The sequence below is a fragment of the Magnolia sinica genome, chromosome 14 (assembly GCF_029962835.1).
Source record: "Magnolia sinica isolate HGM2019 chromosome 14, MsV1, whole genome shotgun sequence".
Lineage (NCBI taxonomy): Eukaryota > Viridiplantae > Streptophyta > Magnoliopsida > Magnoliales > Magnoliaceae > Magnolia > Magnolia sinica.
In genome coordinates, this window is record NC_080586.1 from 61107206 (window position 1) to 61128858 (window position 21653).

Here is a 21653-nt window from a genome sequence, read left to right on the forward strand (position 1 = left end):
CAATCCCCCCCCGTACTAGATGGACGGCGTGGATGAGTGCTGACCTCATCGTGGGACCCACATCGCCTCTTCGGATAGGGCGCGTGCAACACCAGCGGACGCCTTTCGCAGGAAGTTCCTGCGTTGGTAACCCAGGTGGGGACCACAGTCATGTTTGTGAATGATTCTCCTCGTCCATCTGTTCTGTGAGACCATTTTAGGACTGTGCCATTTTAGATGTCATCCATACCGTTAAACATGTCAATCCAACTTAGTCACAATGGATGGACGGGTAAGATTATTCAATCAGAACATGATGTGCGGGTACGATTAATCACAAACATGACAGTGGGCCCCACCTGGGATACAATGTATGAGAACTTAAAAATAGCCACAGTCGTGCACATGCTATCAATATTTATACGTATATACGATACGTGACCCTTATACGTCGTTTCCAAACATTGATCTGTACAAGAAATTGTATACTCGCCCAAACAATACCTCCTATCCAAACATTGGTTAATGGCATGTTGATTTGGCTGTATTCTGAAAATGATCGAACGTATACATGAATAGTAGCCGGATACAATACAATAAACCCTTATACGCGAATCCAAACAGGCCCTTAAGCATTTTTGGCAATATTGTATTCAGTTCATTTAGGTCTCAAGTTGAAACCCAGCTGACGTGATGGGGACATCTCGCGCACACGTACGCCCCCCTACGCATGTACGCAAGGAGGAGGGCCCCACCATCGATCTGGATCGATGACGACATCCATGGAGGGCCTCCTAGTTAGAAGACTATGTTTTGGTTCTTTGGAGTGGACTTGATCGTCATGTGGATCCCACCATTGGATCTTATGATCGTGACCCACTACTCTAGATGATCTAGTACTTTGAGTTTTGCTTATTATTGTTATTAGGAATATCATGGACGGTTTAGATTGCTTTGATTAGTTGTTATTTTTGTTACTTCGTCTCTAAGTAATAGGGTGCGCACATGACGCGGCTTTTGGGGTATAGGTTTTTCTTATAAATAGGCAACCCCTTGTAGGTTTTTTCTCATTGAAGATTAATAATAAAATTCTGCATTTTTTCTGCTTCTCTAATTCTCTAAGTTGTGGAAATCTAATTGAGTGCGAAACCCTCCCTTCTTCGAAGGGCTAATTACCGTGGTGCGAAGCCACATCCATCCCAATTCTCCCCCTCTTACCCTGAATATTCATCATCTCCTACAGCCATCCAATCATCAAATTCACCTTTTTTTTTTTTCTTTTGTAGCCGATCCTTCCTCTATAACAGATTTGTAGAATCAGGCCTTGCAGTAGGGCTGAAACTTCGGCGGAGCACCACGCACAGACCGGACGTCGGATCATCCTGAAATTTGGTGTGGGCTTGGTGTGTGTGTGGCCCACCCCTGGCCGACCAGACCCAAGCTTGCCTTTTTTGGGTTCGTGGGCCCCACACACATGCGTGCAGGATCCCACGCATGTGCGTCTGGAGTCTGGACCCTACTGCTATCCACACGTGTGGTATATTTCGGGTTCGTCTCTCTCATCTATTTCACTCCTCTCTCACCTTATTTCCCTAACCCTAACCCTAAATAATCTTAAATCCCAAGTTCTATTCCGCTTTTGCAAACCCTGGGCTTTCCCGATTTGAAACATGTGAATCCCTTAGATTGAAAAATAATCCTTTGAATGTATGGATGAATCTACTCTCTTTTGATCATTGTTTGGTCTATAATTTTCAATTGATCCAGTCCTAACATGTGTAGGCTTGGACCCTTGTAGATTCCCCTAGTTGAATGCTTGACTTTATGTGGGATGTGGAATTTTTATGATTGTTTTAAGACTAGTATGATCTAAAGCCTGAATTCTTGTCCTGCATCATGACGTACCGAAGAAAAAGGGAAGGGAAACTCTCCAACATAAACTAACTATCAGCTGGTTGTTGAATATCATTCACTGAAACTAGAAGATGGCCAGTGCTAATATAATGGTAGCTTTTTAACGTCGATTGTGGCTAGAACTAGTTAATTCGGGCAATGTTGATCTAGCGGTAACTTTTTATTTTCGATTGTGTTGAATACTAGTTAGGTTTGTATTTATCATTATGGTGCCTAATATTGTAATTTACACATTGTTCTAGATGTTTGGAGACTACTTTCCAAAGTCAAGATTTTCAATAGTCCAGGATTTGGTGGGACTCATGCCCATTGCATTAGATCTTTCATGTTGTTTTGGGGAGAGCACTTAAAAATCGAGAAGGGAATTTTTTCGTTTGCAGAGATTTCTAATTAATTGCTTTTGTTGTGTTTTCTATGCCAAACGACAATATCAGATGTGGCAGGTGTGAGTCCCACCAAATCTTGATTCTAAAATCAAGATATTGGAAAGTATTGTTGATGCAGGATGATGGAAACTATCCTAGGATGCATGATTAAAGATCAATTACACATTAATTTCAGTAATCAATTATGTAAAATCAAGCATATTCTCATAATAGATTCGGAAATTCAGATTTATAACACGAAGATTATAGGTTTTTACATACACGGTGCACGAAAATATAAAATAGTTCAAGAGTGGCCCACTTGGAAGTAGGGACTTTCAATCTAGCGTGGGCAGTGCAACAACCACGTGGATGGATAATGATGCATGCAAAATTTTGGTTTTGGAAAAGTTTCACAAAATAATAATAAAAAAAAATTCAAATTTTGATTAGGGTTTTGGATTCATGGATGGAAATTTAATAATAGGATTTTTAGGGATTCAAAGGATCTAGGGTTTAGAAGGTTGTAATGGAAAGGAAAAGAGGAAGACAAGAGAAGAAGAAGAATTCCTTTCGAAGAATAGAGAGGGAGGATTTAAGAAGAAGAGTACCTCTCGAAGAAGAGAAAGAGGAAAGATGGACCTTGAGGAATCCACCACCAAACAAGCTTCTACCCTTTCACAATTCAATTCGAAGGGAGGGTTTCTCACTAACCCTAAAACAAAATGAGGAAAATTCCTTTGCGCAAGAGAGCTTCTCTCTTTTTCCTTTCTTCTCAATAACACAACTAGGGTTGGAACTCCACTTCTCCTGTGCTTTTATAATTAAAAATTCAGAATTAAAAATTCAACATAATTACGACTATGCCACTCACTTAAGTGAAGTGACCCATTATCCAAAATAAGAAAATTAAAACATTTATTATCAAGCTCAACCATCAAATAAATCCTAAAATTAACAAAAAACATAAAGAAAGCAAGATCAGAGTCCAAGGGGCCCAGATCTCGAAGATATGGTGGCCCAATGGCCTGATCGACATGATCCAATGGTCGTATCGACACGAAATAAAAATCATATGATTAAAATGGTCTCCTAAGCATCCCACATGCATCATCCCGAAGTGGGGTCTTCCTAATACACGTCCAATGCATGTGAGCTCTTCAAAATTGCCCGGCGGGCCCCATCTGGAACTCATCTCCCATCCACAAAGAAAGCTGCGCTGATGTGGGTAGTCGTCTCCGTCTCTGGTACACCCGAGTAGGTCCTCTGATGTCCTTATCAATTTTTCGTATAGCCCCATTTAGGAGCAAATATCTCATTAAAATAGTATTATTATCTCTTGGGTTCTAATATGTGTGTCTTGGTCATGATGAATTTGTTTGCGTGGATAATATACCCGCGCATTGAGTTTGTACTATGGTTTGGTGAGAATACTATTCCAAAATATACGAGAGATTGGAAGAGAAGCATAAGTTCCATCTTGTGAAGTGGGAGGAGGTGTGCAAACCATGGGACTAAGGAGGAGGAGATTTGAGGAAGTTAAGAGGAGATGAATTTAACACTACTTGGGAAATGGGTGTGGAGGTTTGGGGTAGAAAGGGGATCTTAATGGAGGGAGTTAATAGGAAGGAAGTACGGGGTAGATGATAGCCCGCGGTGGACCAAGTCCTCTTTGTACCAACTTTCTTACTTATGGAAGTCAGTAGTGTCCTTAAAATATAGGGTGTGGGAAGGGATAGGTTTCAATTTGGGAGATGGGAAAATTATTCGATTTTATTTTTGGGAGGATAGGTGGATTGGAAAAAGCAAGCTATGTGATAGGTTTCTAAGGCCGGCAGGGGTAGCTAGGGAAGTAGATGTAAAAGTGGGAAGTTGTTATTCATGGAGGGGTGATGACGTAATTTGGACCGCCTCGTGTTGAAGGAATCTTATCGACGAAGAATTTAAAGAATTGGTAGATCTTCTTGATGTGCTTTCCAAAATTTCTTTGATTGTAAAAAGCTCTGACTCGCCTAGATGGTTGAAAGAGAAATCAGGTAAATTTTAAGTGAAACCCCTTTATTGGGCACTAAACGATGATGAGGCAAGTGCATGGATATCCTCATCGGCTTTTGTATGGCGATATGGTGCCCCGTTGAAGGTGGCGGCGTTTAGGTGGCTTGTTGGAAGGAACAAGATGTTAATTATAGACAATCTTTCTAAGAAGAATATGGTTCTTCCAAATGTGTGCTTGCTATGCTTTAAATATCTTCCCACTTTTTGGAGTGCTTTGGGTGATTTCGAGTTCGATAGATTCTTTCCTCTTATCATGGCACAAAGGGGATATAGGGAAATCAAGGAATAGGATATGGAGATTGAGCATGCTAGCGGGTTTATGGGCGTTATGGCTTGAAAGAAATGATCAATGTTTCAAAAACAAAAATGGGAGGGTGATAGAAGTTTTCAAGAGGGTTAAACTCTTTGTAATGGAGTGGGTGTCGGGATCGAATACCTCGCCTAATCTCACCCTGGGGGGGGGGGAAGGGGACGGGTTGGGGTGTGGTAGTTTTGCTCTCTATTCACGTTCTTGTTGTATATTCGTTTATAGTGGTTGCAGCCCTTTAATGAATTTATTAATTAAAGAGAGAGAGAGAGAGAGAGAGAGAGAGAGAGAGAGAGAGAGAGAGAGGCCTCATGCACCCCCACCTCTTGCTTTATTATATTAAGGCTTCACTAATTCACACGAAATTACAAGTATACCCTTCACCATTAAGGTACTGTATTACATCAGCCCATGGGCCTCAACCTTAACCTAACACATGTTTTAGTCCAAAAAACAAAGCAAATCACATGAGAACCCAAGTTGGCTTACTGGACCATATGTGTGATCAATATCGGCCATCAACACTCCCCTTTAAGCTAGAGCCTATATCATGGATGCCATCTTGACAAAGAAGCGATCTAGATGAGTACAACTTAGAGCTTTCGTGAACATATTTGCCAATATATCTTGAGACTTTTATTATTATTGTTATTATTGTTTTTGAAAGCTAACATTACTAGGGATTGAACCTTGGATCACTCACACACACTACACTGTCTCTACCAACTCATCTAACGAGTGGGAGACCAATGTTTTCCATATCGTTATCGCAGAATGTATTGCACCCTCGGGATACGGATATATATATATATATATATATATATATATATATATATATATATATATATATATAGTAATGGTCTCTTGCGAACCATCCCGCAAGCTACTTGGTGCGGTCTAATTCCCAACACAAAGAGGAAATCGGATTGGGTGTTATGAGTAAACTCTGTTGGGCCTTGTGTGAATGGATGTGGTCTATCCACGCCGTCCATCCATTTTTCAAGCGCATTTTAATGGTTGAGACAAAACTTGAATCATTTCCAATGCTCAAGTGGACCATAGAACAGGAAACATTGGGAATAATAATTTCCACCGTTGAAACCTTTTTAGGGTCTTTAGTAATGTTTATTTGTCATCCATCCTGTTTGTGAGATCACACAGATATGGATGAAAGGAAAACACAAATATCAGATTGATCCAAAACTTGTGGACCCCAAGAAAATTTTCAACGGTTGACATTCAATTCGCACTGTTTCCTGTGGTGTGGCCCACTTGAGCTTTGGATATACTTCGTTTTTGGGCTTAAGCCTTAAAATTATATGTTAAAATTGATGCAAGGAGTGGATGGAATATATAAATCACGAAGGGCCCAACAGAGTTTACTCAGTACGCAGTCTGCTTCCCCATAAGAGACCTAGGCGTGGATTGGCTATTGACAGGTTGGGAAGTGACGTCACCAAATTTTGTGGCCCCACCATGATATATGTTTTGTATCCACGCTGTCCATCCATCTGGAGAGATCATTTTGGGGTAATATCCAAAGAATGAGTCACATCCAAAGCTCCAGTGGACCCCACCACAGAAAACATTGGCGAGAATGAAGCCACTGTTAAAAAATTCTAAAGGCCACAAAAGTTTTCGATCAAGTTTATATTTGTATTTTCCCTTCTTTAATGTCTTTGTTAACTATTGAACAGGTTGGATTTGGAAAAAAACATCATGGTGGGCCTTAGAAAGGTTTCAATGGTGGGCATCAATCTTCCCGCTGTTTTCTGTGGTGGGGTCCACTAAAACTTTGGATCTGCCTCATTCTCTAGCTCATGGCTTAAAATAATATCTCCAAATAGATGGACGTTGTAGATACAACACGTACATCATAGTGGGGTCCACAGAACTTGGTAGTCTGCGGGATGGTTCGCTGGAGACCATTACTCTAATATATATATATATATTAGTTATATCGCGTAATTTATCATTATTGTTGGGAAACATGTGGAAACATGTTGAATTTTTCAATGAAACTTCAGGGATTGTTAAAAAGACACCAATGCATACTTAGAAAAAAATCACAAAAAACAAGTACACAATGTTTCCTTTGTATAGGGTCCTAATCTATGTGTTGTTTGACTAAACTAATGCAACTATATTCAAAATCAATTCATAAAATTTATCAATGTAAGATGACATGTATAGAAACACAACCATTGTATCAAAAGCAAAAGAAATAGAAAACTAGAAATATACCCGTGGATTTTGAAAAAACATAAATATATTTTTAACATTTTAAATTATATTTTAGTTTTTTTTTCCTAAAAAATCCCCAAATTGCAAAGAATGTGTAGATCGGGTTATATACAGTTTGATTTCATGTTTGGACACTAAGATTGCAATCAATTTGGGAAAAAATGAAAAAAAAATTGATTTTTCCCCAATTTTCCGTAATTCGGCCCATCTCCTCTAAATCTCGAAATTGAAGATCCAAATTCATATATATATTTTTTTCATGCAAAACATGAAGAATCATTGGATTTCTTACCATTCGACACTATTTTCAACATATAAAAAACGAAAAAAATGAATTAAAACCAAAAAACATGCACCTTTTTAGAATTTGGCCCTAAGAAGCTTCTAATTGCAACTTTAGAGAAATTTCGAAGATTTTCTTCGAAAAAACTAGAGTTGATTGGTCGAAATGACCCTACAATGTACTAAGAAGATTTTTTTTTTTTTTGGCCGAAAAAGCAAAATTTGTGAATTTTTAGGATTTTCTTGACAACATAGCATTGGTTTCCTTTTATCTCCTTCGATATCGCACTCAATCGACATATGGAACGATGCATTAAGAATTTATAAAGGGGGAGTGTGGGTATACCGCACAATATCGCGATATCATGTTATCTATTACACGATATCATGAAAAATGGATATTAAAGCTGGGTTTTGTATTGCCCGGTTGGGATAACAGGTATTCGTGGGATATATAGGTGTTATCACAGGACACTGAAAACACCACGGGAGACAATTGATCTTGAGACTTGACGAACAACATGTATATTTCCTTGCTAGAAACTCTCTCCTTGATGAAATGACAATCTACTTTGATGTGCTTGGTTCTCTGATGACAAACCGGGTTGTTGGTAGTGTGAGAAGTAGCTTGATTATCACAATACAACCTCATGAGAATATCAACCATAAAAGCTTGTAAATTAACTTCTTCTGCCAAATGAGTTCACATGTCGTGTGGGCCATAGCTCTGTATTCTACCTCAGCTCTTAAACGTAATAAGATTACCACCTACGAAGGTGTACATGAACTAATGGTAGATCGCTTGTCCGATGGAGAGCCAACCCAATTGACATCTGAATACCCTTTTACTCGGATATGACCATTTTGATAATAGAGAATGCCACGACCAGGAGCTCCCTTTAAATACTTGAGGATACGAACCACAGTCTCCATATGGAGAATACGAGGAGCTTGCATGAACTGGCTAACTACATTAAGTCAACAAGTGATATTTGGTTGTGTAATCATTAAACAAATCATTTTTCCAGCAAGTCGATGATATCTCTCTGGATCATCAAAGTTCTCCTTGATCAACACTCAGCTTTAAGTTTGTATCTATGGGAGCTTCGGTAGGCTTGGTTCCCAAAAATCTGTCTTGTCTAGTTAACCCATCTTATACTTTTGTTACAAAAAAGTTAATTAACACACAACATTCTTAATGAAGTGTGTCCCAAACCCCATGCTTTGGTGATCCATGCCATTCTTGATTGGGCGCTACTAAGGTAGTGTTGAAAATTGGATGCCTCAAATCTATGCCGAAACAAGGGCCATTGACCGGTCGACAGTTTGGTCGACAGGTCGAAGGATATCGAAAAGATTCGGTTTTTTGGCAAAACTCTCTAGACACTTTTTGGAGTTTTCGACAAGTCAAAAACTCTGATCGACAGGTCGACTTGACCGATCGAAGCATCTTGACCGGTTGACTCGATAGGTCGACGAGTTGCGTGTTTTTGCGCGATTTGTTTCTATTTCCATTTTACCTTAAATATAAGGGTGTAATCAGAATAAGGGTTAAGGCTAGACATGTTTAAGGGTTTGAGAAGATTTTGGAGAGAGGAGCTAAGGATTCTCTCTTGGGGCTTTGAATCGGTAAGGTTTCATCTCTTGTAACTTTGTTATTCATAGTGCATTATTGCTTTGTGCCGTGGTTTTTTTTCCCACAAGGGTTTTTCCACGTAAATTTGGAGTGTTCTTTGTTAGATTTTCTTTTGCGATTGTGATTACTTTGTTTGATTCCTCTCTATATGCTTTCGCGAGTCCAAATGAGTGGTATCAGAGATAATGTTGGTAAACAGATCAAATCTGAAGACAAGGTATCTATGACATCTAGCATGAACTTTGATGTAGAGAAGTATTTTGGGAAAAACAGCTTTGAACTATGAAAGGTGAAGATGAAGGACCTTCTAGTTCAACAAGGATTAGAAGACACTCCTTGGAAAGCAACCAGAAACTATAAAAGAAGAAGACTGGAACAAGTTAGATTAAAAGGTCAATATCTCGATACAGTTGTGTCTAACAGATGAGGTCCTCTACAATGTTATGAGAGAGAAGACTACGACTAATACATTGGCGAAGTTAGAGAACATCTATGTGAAGAAGTCTCTTGAGAATCGTGTATCTGAAGCTATAGTTGTTCAATCTTAAGATGGCTGAGGGGACTGGCATTGAGACTCACATTAGTAACTTTAATAGGCTTGTTTGCAAATTGTTAGATGTGTGATGTGGACATCATGCGCATGCGCACTCACGTCGCCCCCCTACGCACGTACGTACGTAGAAGGAGGACCCCACCATCGATCTGGCTCGATGATGACGTCCAGGGAGGGCCTCCTAGTTAGAAGTCAAGTTTTTGTTCAGAAAAGTGGCCCGATGTCAAGAAAAGCCCACCATGGGATCTCATGATCGTGGCCCACTCGTCAGATTGGTTTTATATTTTAGGTTTTGCTTATTGTTATTATTTAGAACATCGTGAACGCTTTAGATTTCCTTGTTTGATTTTTATTTTAGTTTACTTCATCGCCAAGTAATAGGTGTCGCACATGGTGCGAGTTTTTGGGTATAGGGTTCTCCCTATAAATAGGCACCCCTTGTTATTCTTTTCATTCATTGAAGTTAATAAAAAATTTCTGCTTTATTTTTCTGCTCTCTTCGTGAGTTGTGGAAGAATTCAAAAGTGGGTGCGAAGCCCTCCCTTTTCGAAGGGCTAACTACCGTGGTGCGAAGCCACATCGATCCCAATTCACCCCCATCTTCCATCATCTTTTTTTTCCATCTTCCCCCACCATCCGTACTTCGAATTTGTCCTTTTGTTGCATCAGATTTCTTTATTACAGCAGGTTTTCAGATTTCAGCCCGCAGGCGAGCTGAAAATTCGGCGGAGCACCACGCACAAACCGTACATCGGATTGAGCTGAGATTTGGGGGTTTTGGAGTCCATCCCTAGCCGACCAAGGCCAAGGTGGCCTTTTTCTGAATAGTGGGCCCCACACACGTGCGGCCGGGATCATACTCACGTCCGTTTGGGTCATTGTTGTTGTCCACACGCGGGATCATCTTTTGGCTCAGGTTTTTATCCTCTCATAGCTGTTTTTCATGAATCCTAACCCTAGATTACATGATCCCTAATTGATTTGCCCCTTTTTATCACATTAGGGTTCCTTAAATTGAAATTAGGGAATCCCTTGGATTAGGGACTGATTTTTATGCATGAGTAGTTTATTTTTTTCCCTTTGACATCGTTTGGTTTATAATTTTTATTGGTCCAGTCCTAACCTGTGTCGGCTTGGACCCGCATAGATTCCCCTTTTTAATTAAATGTTTGGATTTTCATGTGGGACGTGGAATTTGTGTGATTGTTTCTGAATTGGTAGGATCTAAGCCTGAAATCTTACATATCATATTTAATTTTCCATGTCCTGCATCAATGTGGATGGGGCGATGAAGGATAAAGATCAAGCATGTATTTTGCTGAATTCTCTTCCAGAATCGTATGAGTTGTTCAAAGGCTCTTTGTGCACTGGTAAGACGACCATTTGCGTTGAGACCATTATCTCAATTCTTCAGCCGAAGGCGATGAGAAAGAAAAGTGATGACATGGGTGCTTCTATAGATGCGCTGGTTACGAGGGGGAGATTCTGAGTGGAATAGATGATCTTTGCAATCGAGATCCAAATCCAAGGGCAAGGGCAAAGGCAAGCTGAAGTGCTGAAATTGTGGCATGATGGGGCACATGAAGAGTGATTGTCAGAATCCTAAGTCTAGGAAAGAGAAATCATAGGATTCTTTCAGAGAGGCCAACACCACGGAATATAGTGAGGAGGCGAGTGGTAGTGATGTGCTGACCGTATCAAAATTTAGGTATTTCGACGATGAATGGATTTTGGGTACGGGGCTTAGTATCACATGACCCCTCATAGGAGTTAGTTCACTTGAGGCACTTGGGTGCAAATTCATCGGATTCGATCGTGTCCTTAAGGTTTCAAATGGGGCACTCATAGTCATAAAAGCACAGAGAAATGGTAACCTTTATAGGTTGATTGGAAGCACTTCATTCGGTGGAGCTGCAACGTTGGTAGCAGATTCCACGTCTACGTGTATGTGGCATGCGCACCTAGGCTATATAAGCGAGCAAGGCATGAAGGTACTTTCTAATCGTTGTTTGATCTCAGTTTTTAAAAGCATTGATTTTAGTATATGCGGGCATTGTATGTATGGTAAACAATCAAGGTTATCTTAAGTGTGGGAAATATGTTTGTAAGGGGGTTCTAGATTATGTGCATTATGATGTATGGGGGCCATCGCTTGTAGTTTCTGGTGGAGGGTCATTATGGTTCGTTACGTTTATTGATGACTATTCCAGAAGGCGTGAGTTTATTTTCTAAAAAATAAATCTGAGGTTTTCACTAACTTTAAATAGTGGAAGGCTATGGTGGAAAAATAGTTAGGGCGAAAGGTGAAAGTGCTGAGGACATGTAATAGTGGGGAATTCACTTATGAGGAATTCAATCGTTTTTGTAAAGATGAAGGGATCGTGAGGCGCACAGTGCACCACACACCAGAGCAGAATGGTGTGGCTGAGCAGATGAATTGGACCCTCTTAGAGAGGGCCCGATGCATGATGAGAAATGCTGGGTTGGGCAAAGAAATGTGGACTGAGGTCGTTAACATGGCTTGTTACTTGGTAAATCGGTCCCGTTTTACGGCTATTGATTGCAAAATTTCAGAGGAAGTGTGGAGTGGTCAGCATGTAGACAACTTTGGGCTGCGAGTATTTGGTTGCGATGCTTACTCTCACGCACCGTCGGTTGAGAGAGATAAGTTGGACTAAATGGCCAAAAAGTACATCTTTGTCGGCTATGGTGATGATGTGAAGGGGTGCATGCTATATGACTGGGTCACATGAAAATCATCCTTAATTGTGACGTCAAATTCAACGAGGGATCCTTGTTTCATAAGGATGAGCACAAGGAAGCAGAAAAGTCAGTTGTGGACATTCAGATGAGACACGGGCTGATATTAAGACGCAAACAGAGGTACATGAGCTTGTGGATCAGCTGCCTGTGAGACGGAATCCATCAAGGGATCATAGGTTACCAGTGAGATACAAGGATGACTCGAATGTTGCATTTTCCCTTATTATGGATGAGGGGGATTCGTCTACATTTTAGGTGGCTCTTAACGACATAGATGTCGAAAAGTGAAAAGCGGCGATGCATGACGAGATGGACTCCTATACAAGAATGAGAAGCGAGAGCTGGTGAAGGTTCTTATAGGCCTTAAAGCGATTGAGTGTAAGTGGATCTTTAGGAAGAAACAAGATAGGTACAAGGTAAGGTTGGCAACAAAGGGATATGTTCAGAGAGAAGGTGTCGACTTCATTGAGATCTTCGCGCCTACGGTGAAACAAGTATCTATAATATTCGTATTGGCACTGGTTGCCCAATACCATCTTGAATTGGAGCAGATGGATGTAAAGAGTGCTTTCCTGCATGGGGAATGAGAAGAACAGATTTACATGAAGCAACCAGAGGGATTCGAAATACAAGGGGCGAAGAACAATGTTTGCAGGTTGAAGAGGTTGTCGTACGGCCTGAAACAGTCTTTTAGGTAGTGGTATAAGAAATTTGATTGTTTCATGATTAGTCAGAGGTTTACCAAGAGTGAGTATGATCATTGTGTCTATTACAAGACACTGAGTAATGAGAAGTTCATTATCTTGGTATTGTATGTTGATGACATGCTTATTGCCAGTCATAGCATGTTTGAGATTGACATACTAAAGGCTCAACTATCAAGGACATTTGAGATGAAAGATCTGGGGGTTGTAAAGAGGGTTCTCAGCATTGACATATAAAGAAACAGAGGAGCATGCTATAGTTATCTCAGGCTGAATACCTTAAGAAGGTATTGGTGAAGTATGAGATGAACAAAGCAAAGCCGGTCAACGTTTCTCACGCGGCTCATTTTCTGCTTTTTTCTAAGCAGTGTCCTGAAACTGGATAGTTCACATGCAGTGAGTGTTGTTAGCAGATACATGTCTAACCCTAGCAAGCAACACTGGGAGACAATGAAATGGCTACTTAGATATATTCGAGATACATAGGACTACGTCTTGACATTCGAAAAATCAGGAGACAAGTTAGTAGGCTATATGGATTTAGATTACGCGGGTAGCGTGAATTCGACGGATATGCTTACCAAGGTAGTTCCTATAAAGAAGTTCAAGTTCTGTGTGACTTCTATAGGTCTAGAAAAAATTGAGTGAAGATGGAGTGTGCACGAGAAGCGATGATTGTGGAGTTATGATGGAGAGGATGTAGAGATGGATGATTGAACATGGTGTATTGCAGCATGAAGATTTAGAGTCATGGTGGAGACTGTTGAAAATCGATGTGTCAAATCTATGCTGAAACAGGGGCCATCGACCAGTCAACAGTTTGGTTGACATGTCGAAGGATATCGAAAATATTCGGTTTTTTGGCAAAACTCTCTGGACAGTTTTTTTGGAGCTTTCAACAAGTCGAAAACTCTGGTTGAGTCGACCGATCGAAGCGTCTTGACAGGTTGACGGGTTGCGCAGTTTTGTACGTTTTTGTGCGATTGTTTCTACTTCTGTTTTACCTTAAATATATTGGTGTAATCGGGATTAGGGTTAAGGCTAGATATGCTTAAGGGTTTAAGAGGGTTTTGGAGAGAGAAAAAGCTAGGGATTTTCTCTTGGGGCTTTGAATCGATGATGTTTCATCTCTTGTAACTTTGTTATTCATATTGCATTATCACTTTGTGCTGTGGTTTTTTCCTGCAAGGGTTTTTCCACGTAAATTCGGAGTGTTCTCTGTTGGCTTTGCTTGTGTGTTTGTGATTATTTTGTTTGATTCCTCTCTGTGTGCTTCCGCGACTCATTGATGTTCCAAATTCTCCAGTCTTGGAAGTTGTCTTCCAACCCACCCACCCCCCCGAATGTGACTGATCTTGTACTTTTTTCTAGGGCCACTGTCAACATTTTAGGCAGGGATAAGAGTTGACTTGAAAGGGTGAGAGGAAGATTGCAAATATATATATGTGAGGGTATTTTTGATATTTTAAAAAATTGATAAAAGCCTTAACCTCTACCACTTGAGCACAATAAGCTCTAAAAGAAAAAGTGAACCTTCTTTATCTTATAAAATTAGAGCTTATTTGCTACTTTCTAAATAAATATGCTGCACAATTAGACATTTACCAACCAGTCTAAAAGCTTATTTCTTTAGAGATAAGCTAATAAGATCTTATTTGTAGAGATGCCAAATGTCCCCCGACTCTTTGAGTCTACCTGACCCAGCTAGACATCGAGTCGAATTTCAGATTTGTGAAATATGTGATAGATGACCATAGATTCCTCATTAACATCCCATTGTGAAATATGTGATAGATGACCATAGATTCCTCATTAACATCCCACAGATCAAGAAGCCTGCAAATTTCCCAACAGATGACTGAAGATTCCTCATTATGAAGGCAAAGAAGGAAAATCTTCCTTTTCAGTGGTGATGAGAACACAGACCTTCCCCATTATATTATAGCATTGGTAATATAAAACCTCTTTGGCAAGCATTACCTGGTATAAACAGGTATGAACTTTGCTGAAGGTTTTTATCGCCAGCATATGTCGTCCCAGAACATTTACACAGACCATCTCTGAATGTTGTATATAATCGCCTCAGAGAATATGTATTCCACCGCAAACACCGCTTTTTATAAACTAGAAGTCCCATATTGGGTAGATGTTCTGCTGTATTGCCCCCCTGTATGTACTCATATTTACCTTCAATCACTTGCTTCCACACGCTTTGATCCGCCCAACTGAAATCCCCTACTATGTACTCATGTTTAACTTTTAATGACTCCATCCTACCTCTTACAGGCCTCTGATGCCCTCAGGTGAAACTTGTGCTTTTCTTTTGCGCCTTGCTAGAGAAAGTCCCTTCAAGATCACTCCATCATTTGTATCACGTTTATTGGACACTGAATAGGGGGCACACAATAGGTGGACATGTTAGCTAAAGCCGTTTTGATGAGGATCAACACCCAAGTGACAAGTACCTTCTTTTCCATCCAGAAAGCTCCCACAGACATTTTGGCAGTTTTTGAATGGGCAAAGGAAAGATGGAGATGAGATGCCAGGAGCTTGCCTGACTTGCACTAGAACTGCCCTCAAGATTATCAGTATCCTCTCCCCTGAAGTGTCCCTAATGATTCACTTTTTTATAGATGTTTTTTATTTTTTTTCCTGAGCTAACACCACTTGCACATGCCCATGGGCACACACGTAATAAGGCAATTTGTAACTGCTTTTTCCACCCCACTTTTCTGAAAGCATATGGAGTTAAACCCTTCATTGATCAATTTCCTGTTATTTTGATCTATTAACCAGTTACTTATGTTGGCTATGCTTCCTTGGATTTAACTAAACTAATTAAGGCCCTGTTTGGTAGATGCCTTAAAACGAGTTCCATCTCATTTTCATTAAATTAATTTTATTTTAGAGATCTTGATCTCTAATACATTTGACGGTAAGAGAAGTTATGTATTAGAGATCCAGATCTCTTATAGACAGTGACTGTTAACTAAAATGAGATGAATTCACTTTTAGGCATCTACTGAACAGGGCCTAAATTTTAATCCCTGATTTAAATAAATGGTTTTACTGACTATATTATAGATCACTGAACAAGAACAGATGTTAATCCATTTTTCGTTCTGGACTAGGTCCTCGTCATCGTTGTTTCCTCTTTTTCTTAAAGATGGTGTTTTAAACAATGCAGCAAACTTTCTATCCCAAGCATGCGTCTCCCCCAATCATTTATCCGATTGTCCTTACCCTAGTTGGGCTATTCAAAAGTCACATTGGTGCTGATCTTTTGATCAGTGAAATTGTCCTCCTGATGTCAGTTATCATCCATTTATATCTTAACAGTTCATTTATAGGACATCAGCCTAGCTGTATGGATTGTTTGATTACATGATTTGGAGATGTGGCCTAAATATAATTGGGACCGATGAATGGTCCAGATCCCCCTTGCCTATATTTCTATGCACTATTGTTTTGCTATGCCAAAAAACACCCTCTTAGCGGTCTTGATTTTCTATCTGCTATGAACATAAAATCAGCAAAAAATAAAGAAAGTCATGATATTAATGTGTGACAATTTACAATGAAAACATATTCTTCCCTTTCTAATTTTAGCTATTATAAAAAATGAAAAACAAAAAGAAGTGAAATCATGAAAGTAATTTCATCTCACTTTGAAGGATACTGTGCCCATCCAGTTGAGTTGCTCGCAGATAGCTTGTGTTTAAGTGTAACTTTGTTGGTCCCTTCCTTAACTAGGTTTCACTATTCTGATGCTTGAGAAGCTTGCAAGGTTGTGTACCTAACTAACCCTCGTGTCGATTCCATCAGTTTCCATCCTTGTTGATTCAGGTCCAGGCGCGGTGCAGTTTCGATCCATTTGCCCACACCACCAAGCTTAGAAGAATAAATGGCCTGGGTCAAGCCAACCTTGACCCATCCAAGGTTGGAAAAAGTCCAGTTCAAGCTCGTTTAATGTCTAAAATCCATACATTTCAAATGGTAGTGGGAAAAAAGAAGAAAAAATCATTTTTCTTGTCACAAGGAATTAAACTTTTTTATATTCTTATATAATTTTTTGAGGGTGACTAGAAGGCAGAGATTGCTTGTTGTAATCAACTGATAGAATTAAGTGGAAGCTGGAAAGAGGAATCAATGTGTAGAGGGGTTGCCAGGAAAAAGAGGAGTCTGCAGGGTCAAAGAATAATTTGGCCTAATATTTTTATTACCATGTTAAGTGACGCATCCTTAACCTAATATGTTATTATAATGCAAGTGATGCACCCTCCCTTAGCCCAATTCAAGATGAGAGTCCATCCCATGAATCAGGACCAAGTCTGGCTACCTAGCCAATTATTTTCAGCCCAAGTGCATTCTTTTAGGACCATGTTGCATGCATGGGAAGTGGAAAGAAATTTTGTAACTAATACGTCTTATAATTTTTATTTATTTATTATTATTATTTTTAAATTAGTATTTTGTATTGGAAAGATGTAGTATGCCTTTAGACTTGTGATTTTTGGACTCCATTTGTGGAAAATTGATCAATGTAGTTATGAGGGCTTGGTGTAATTGGTTGATGTAGGGACGTATTTTGCAATGAGTTAATCAATCCATTTTGATGTTGAAAAATATTATATTGTGCAAATTTTCAGTAGAAGAAAGAAATAATTCCGTTCTTGGTTGTGAGTGATTCGAACATACACCAGCATGTGATTCTCGGTTTATTGGCACCATTTTCTAGTTGAAGAAATTTTCAGTTTTGACGGCTTTGTTGCTTACAACGTTTTCAGCAATTCTTGTAGGTGATTAGTTTTTACAAATTTTCTGGTAATTCCCCCATGTCTACTTTCATCTTACAAGATTTCAGTCCAGTTCCGATTTCCCAGAAAAATAAAAATAAAAATAAAATTCCTGTAATGCAGGCTGTCTAAAAATGACAAATTTTTGGGCTGTGAACGCCCTAAAATCAGTCCAATATGATCTTGGTTTTTGTTCTCCTTCTTCCCCCTTGTTTTAGACTCAACAAGGTTCACTTTGTCATTTGAATCACCTTAATCTGAGTTGTATTCAAATAGATACACCATTTTGAAGTCAGGGTAAGTTGTCCTCTTGCAGTCCATTTGCGACTGCAGTGGGCTGCATCAACCACAGTAAGTGTGAAGTGGAGACATTTGGAGTATGAGAGAGAAAAGGCAGGAGAAATCAGAAGTGGGGCAGAGAGAAAATGGAGAGAGTTGGAGGGGATAGAGAAAAAAAAGGAGGGGTGGAGTGAAAGTCTAGACACAAACCTTCTTGATGGATTGGATGTAATAAACTGACCATGGTGGGCCCCATAAGGAGCTAGTTGCACAAAATTGTCATCTACTACTTGTTGCATGTGACACGTTCTCATGAACGTATAAATTCAAATTGTTTTAATTGGAGTTTTATGTTGGGATTTTTACCAAAATAGCCTGGAGGTATGTCCGTTGCAAAGAATAGCATTGATTTTCATTTTTTTTTTTTTTTCCTTTTGCTTCCTGACAGTTTTTTAGTTTTTACAAGGACCATTCCTTTAGGAACTGTGCACGTACTTGCTTTTGCCTAGGGGAGAAGCTTTGAAGCCCAGATCCTTGATGCATTATGTAACCATCATGTGGTGATTGGGCCCACTTGAAGTCAGATCCAATCTGTTCATTCTTTTTGTGGCTCACCATTTTAGTAGGAAGACACTAATTTCAATATGATACAAATTCTCTATTGCCTTATAACATTTGATAACAATGGTCATTCACTCCCAACTGTTTCCTTGTGGTGTAGCCTACCTTATCTGTATATATGGCTCATTTTTTGAGCTCATGGCCGTTTATGAAATTCTACTCCAATGGACGGAGTGAATTGGACGCATACCCTATGGTGGGCCCTATAGACAATGCCCAAGACTGTTTTGCAGGACAATATACGTTGAGAGACCTTATTTATACGTTTTACAATTTTTTTAAGAGAGCTTCTTCCTTGGAAGCTTCCTTCGTGGGACCCACCACCACTATCTGGCTTACTTTAGTCTCCAAAGTTATATTCTCCAATGTTATTTACTCCAAAAGTCTTCTTCTTCAAAGCATCTTTGATGGAATCCACCACTATGCTCTTACCCTTTATTCTCTGGTGGACTATTATCCGGCTTTCTATTCTCTTGCGTTCCATTCTCCGATGTGGGAATCAGGTTGGGTGCACATTCTTTCCCCTAACCCATGACAACCACAACCCTGACCCTTAACACATCACAACCACAACCTTAAACATATCAACCATTAAGTGCCTATAATGACAATCTCGACCCTTAATAGATGACAACCTTGACCCTCATGTAATAAGGGTCTTGGTTGTCATGTGTTAAGGGGAGGCATGTGCACCAAAATCCAATGGACGGAGTGATTTCAACACATCCCACGGTGGGCCCCAAAGATGGTGTCTGAAGACCCTATCGTAGGGTCGAGTATGTTTAGAGACCTCATTTCTACCTTTTGTAGTTTCTTGCAGAGAGCTTCTTCCTTTGAAGCTTCCTTCATGGAATCCACCACCACTTTTTAGCATTCAGGTCTCCGGTGTGATATTCTCTGGCATTCAAGTTTTCATCTTTTGGTAGTATCGTCGCTGGAGTGTACGAAATGGTCATTTTTTTGGGCCAAAGTGAATGAGACGGCTGTACACCAGAGAACGTGACGCTGGTAGCCGTACGTCGGAAAAAGAAAAAACTCTGTTGGAGGGTGGTGGTGGGTTCCAAATGGGTCTTTCGACCGACTTGGCCCTATCTATGGGTTCTTCAGACACTGTTTGTGGAGCTCATTGTGGGGTGTATGTTGAGTCCACGTTATCAATTAAAGTCGGAATTTTATAAAAGGTCATGGACCAAAGAATGAGCCATATCTGCAGATAATATCAACTACACCACAAGGAAATAATTGAGAGTAAACAACCATTTTTTATTGGTTATTGTGGGCTACAAAGAGCTCGTATCAAGTTGAAAGAAATGGTGGGCCGCAGAGAATGAACGGATTGAATCTGCCGTCAAGTGGGGCCCAATCACCACATGATGGCTACATCATGCATCAAGGATTGGGGCTTCCAAGCTTCTCCCGTAGGGGCATTTTGGTCATTGTAACAATAAAAAAGTTACAAAGAGGCCAAAGAAAAAATAAAATAAAATAAAAATGAAGGCTATTCTCTTGCAATGACCATCTCTTGAGGCCATTTTGATAAAAATCCCTTTTATATTTTAATGAAATCTATTTATAACACTCATTCATATATGGCCCTTTTCACTCATTGTTTGAGTCAAAACCACATTACATACCAATTCGTCTCTCGTTTATTTTGCAGTTTCCATCTCTTTGAACGAGTGTTTTCCCATCATTCAAGGGTCCGTTTGGTAGACACTAATGAGCAGTTCTCCATAATATATTCATGGAAGGTGTTACGTTTGGTTGGCACTGCAGTATTAAATGTATTATATAAAACCTAAAGACCTCTGTAAAATAGGATGGGGGGAAACAACTAGGGCTTGCTTTTCTACAAATTTATATTTTAAAACCACTCCATCCTGTCTTCAGCTCGTTACATGAGTTGCTAGAGATGTATCCCCACTAGGGGAATGACCAGGCTTCTAGCTTCGAGCCCTCCTTTCTACCGATGATGGCGGCTCGATTGCTTGCAGGGTGCTGGGTTTCTGTTAAGGTGTTACCCTTTTTACAAGGAGCTCATGTGAAAATTTGAAAATCGACTTGATGTCCGCCCTTGACTCGACAGAATATTTAATAACCCTAAAGATAGACACTTAAAAATGTATGAATATAAAACTTTGCAATTTTTAACACAAGTAATTTAATGGTTGGTAGACGTGGTTGGCCGGGTTGTTTGAGGTCGTAAGTTTGAATTATTCCACTTACAGTTTTTATATATATTAAAGTCTGGGTTTTTTAAGATTAAAAATCTATTGACTCAATCTCTTGATTGAACTACGTGGCTTGTTGAGTTAGAACCGAGTCGGACTCCTTGGTGAGTTTTGCAGTGAGTCGGTTTCAATTCTGGTCGAGTGAAGTTGACTAGGCCAAGTTTTAAGTCGAATCACCGAGTATTAGAACTATGAGAAATAGTGGACATTGAATGCCCACCATTGAAACTTTCTTAAGCCTCATATAAGTTTTGGATCAGGCATATTTGTGTTTTTCCTTCATCCTGCTAGTAACCATCAGATGGCATATAAACCTGAAGGTGGTCCAGGAAGGTTTTAATGGTCAGCGTTTGTATCTGCTGTGTTTGAGGTGTGGCCTACTTGAGTTTTGTATCTACTGATTTTTCGGTTTATGTCGTAACATAATTTTGCAGAACTTATGGATGAAGTGGATGTCACACAATCATTGTGTTGGGCTCTACTGCTAATGATAAGCGGTTCAAACATAACTGTGTGACCCCACCATGCGTGTATGTGAGATAAAAATCAGCTTGATTCACGACTTGATGTATGTGTGGTATATCCGTGAGGTCCATCAGTTCTATCAGCACATTTTAGGGTATGGTACCAAAAATGAGCCCACCATTAAAAGCTTTTCAGGGGAAAAACTCTCGGCGTAGGAGGTGAAGTTGTGAGAAGTTTTTTTGATGGTCAGTTTTTTTGTTTTGTTTTTTTTTTGTTTTTTTTGTTTTTTGTTTTAACACATACCATGTGGGCATTTGAACCCATAGCCTCAATGTTGAAACACACTCTATCTGACCACTGAGCTATGGGTTGGAACTTGATAGTCAGCGTTATTGAGCACCCTCTTCAACTCATTAAGTTACCTAAATACCCTTTGGTTTAAAACCCTTTACACATCTT

The 21653-nt window shown here is 39.7% G+C and overlaps 1 protein-coding gene across 4 annotated transcripts in view; it reads left to right on the top strand.

Moving 5' to 3' along the window:
- Window positions 1–17166, top strand: part of LOC131225884 (pentatricopeptide repeat-containing protein At2g41720) — a 108271-nt gene extending 91105 nt beyond the window's left edge. For 3 of the 4 annotated variants that reach the window (XR_009161601.1, XM_058221486.1, XM_058221485.1), the window contains one exon: window positions 15089–17166. Coding sequence is in view for 2 of the 4 variants with exons in the window: in XM_058221486.1 (XP_058077469.1) it covers window positions 15089–15109 (21 nt within the window). In the remaining 2 variants the exon portion in view is untranslated. The remainder of the gene's footprint in view (window positions 1–15088) is intronic. The other variant, XR_009161602.1, reaches the window with a different exon arrangement.
- Window positions 17167–21653: the final 4487 nt, after the last annotated feature.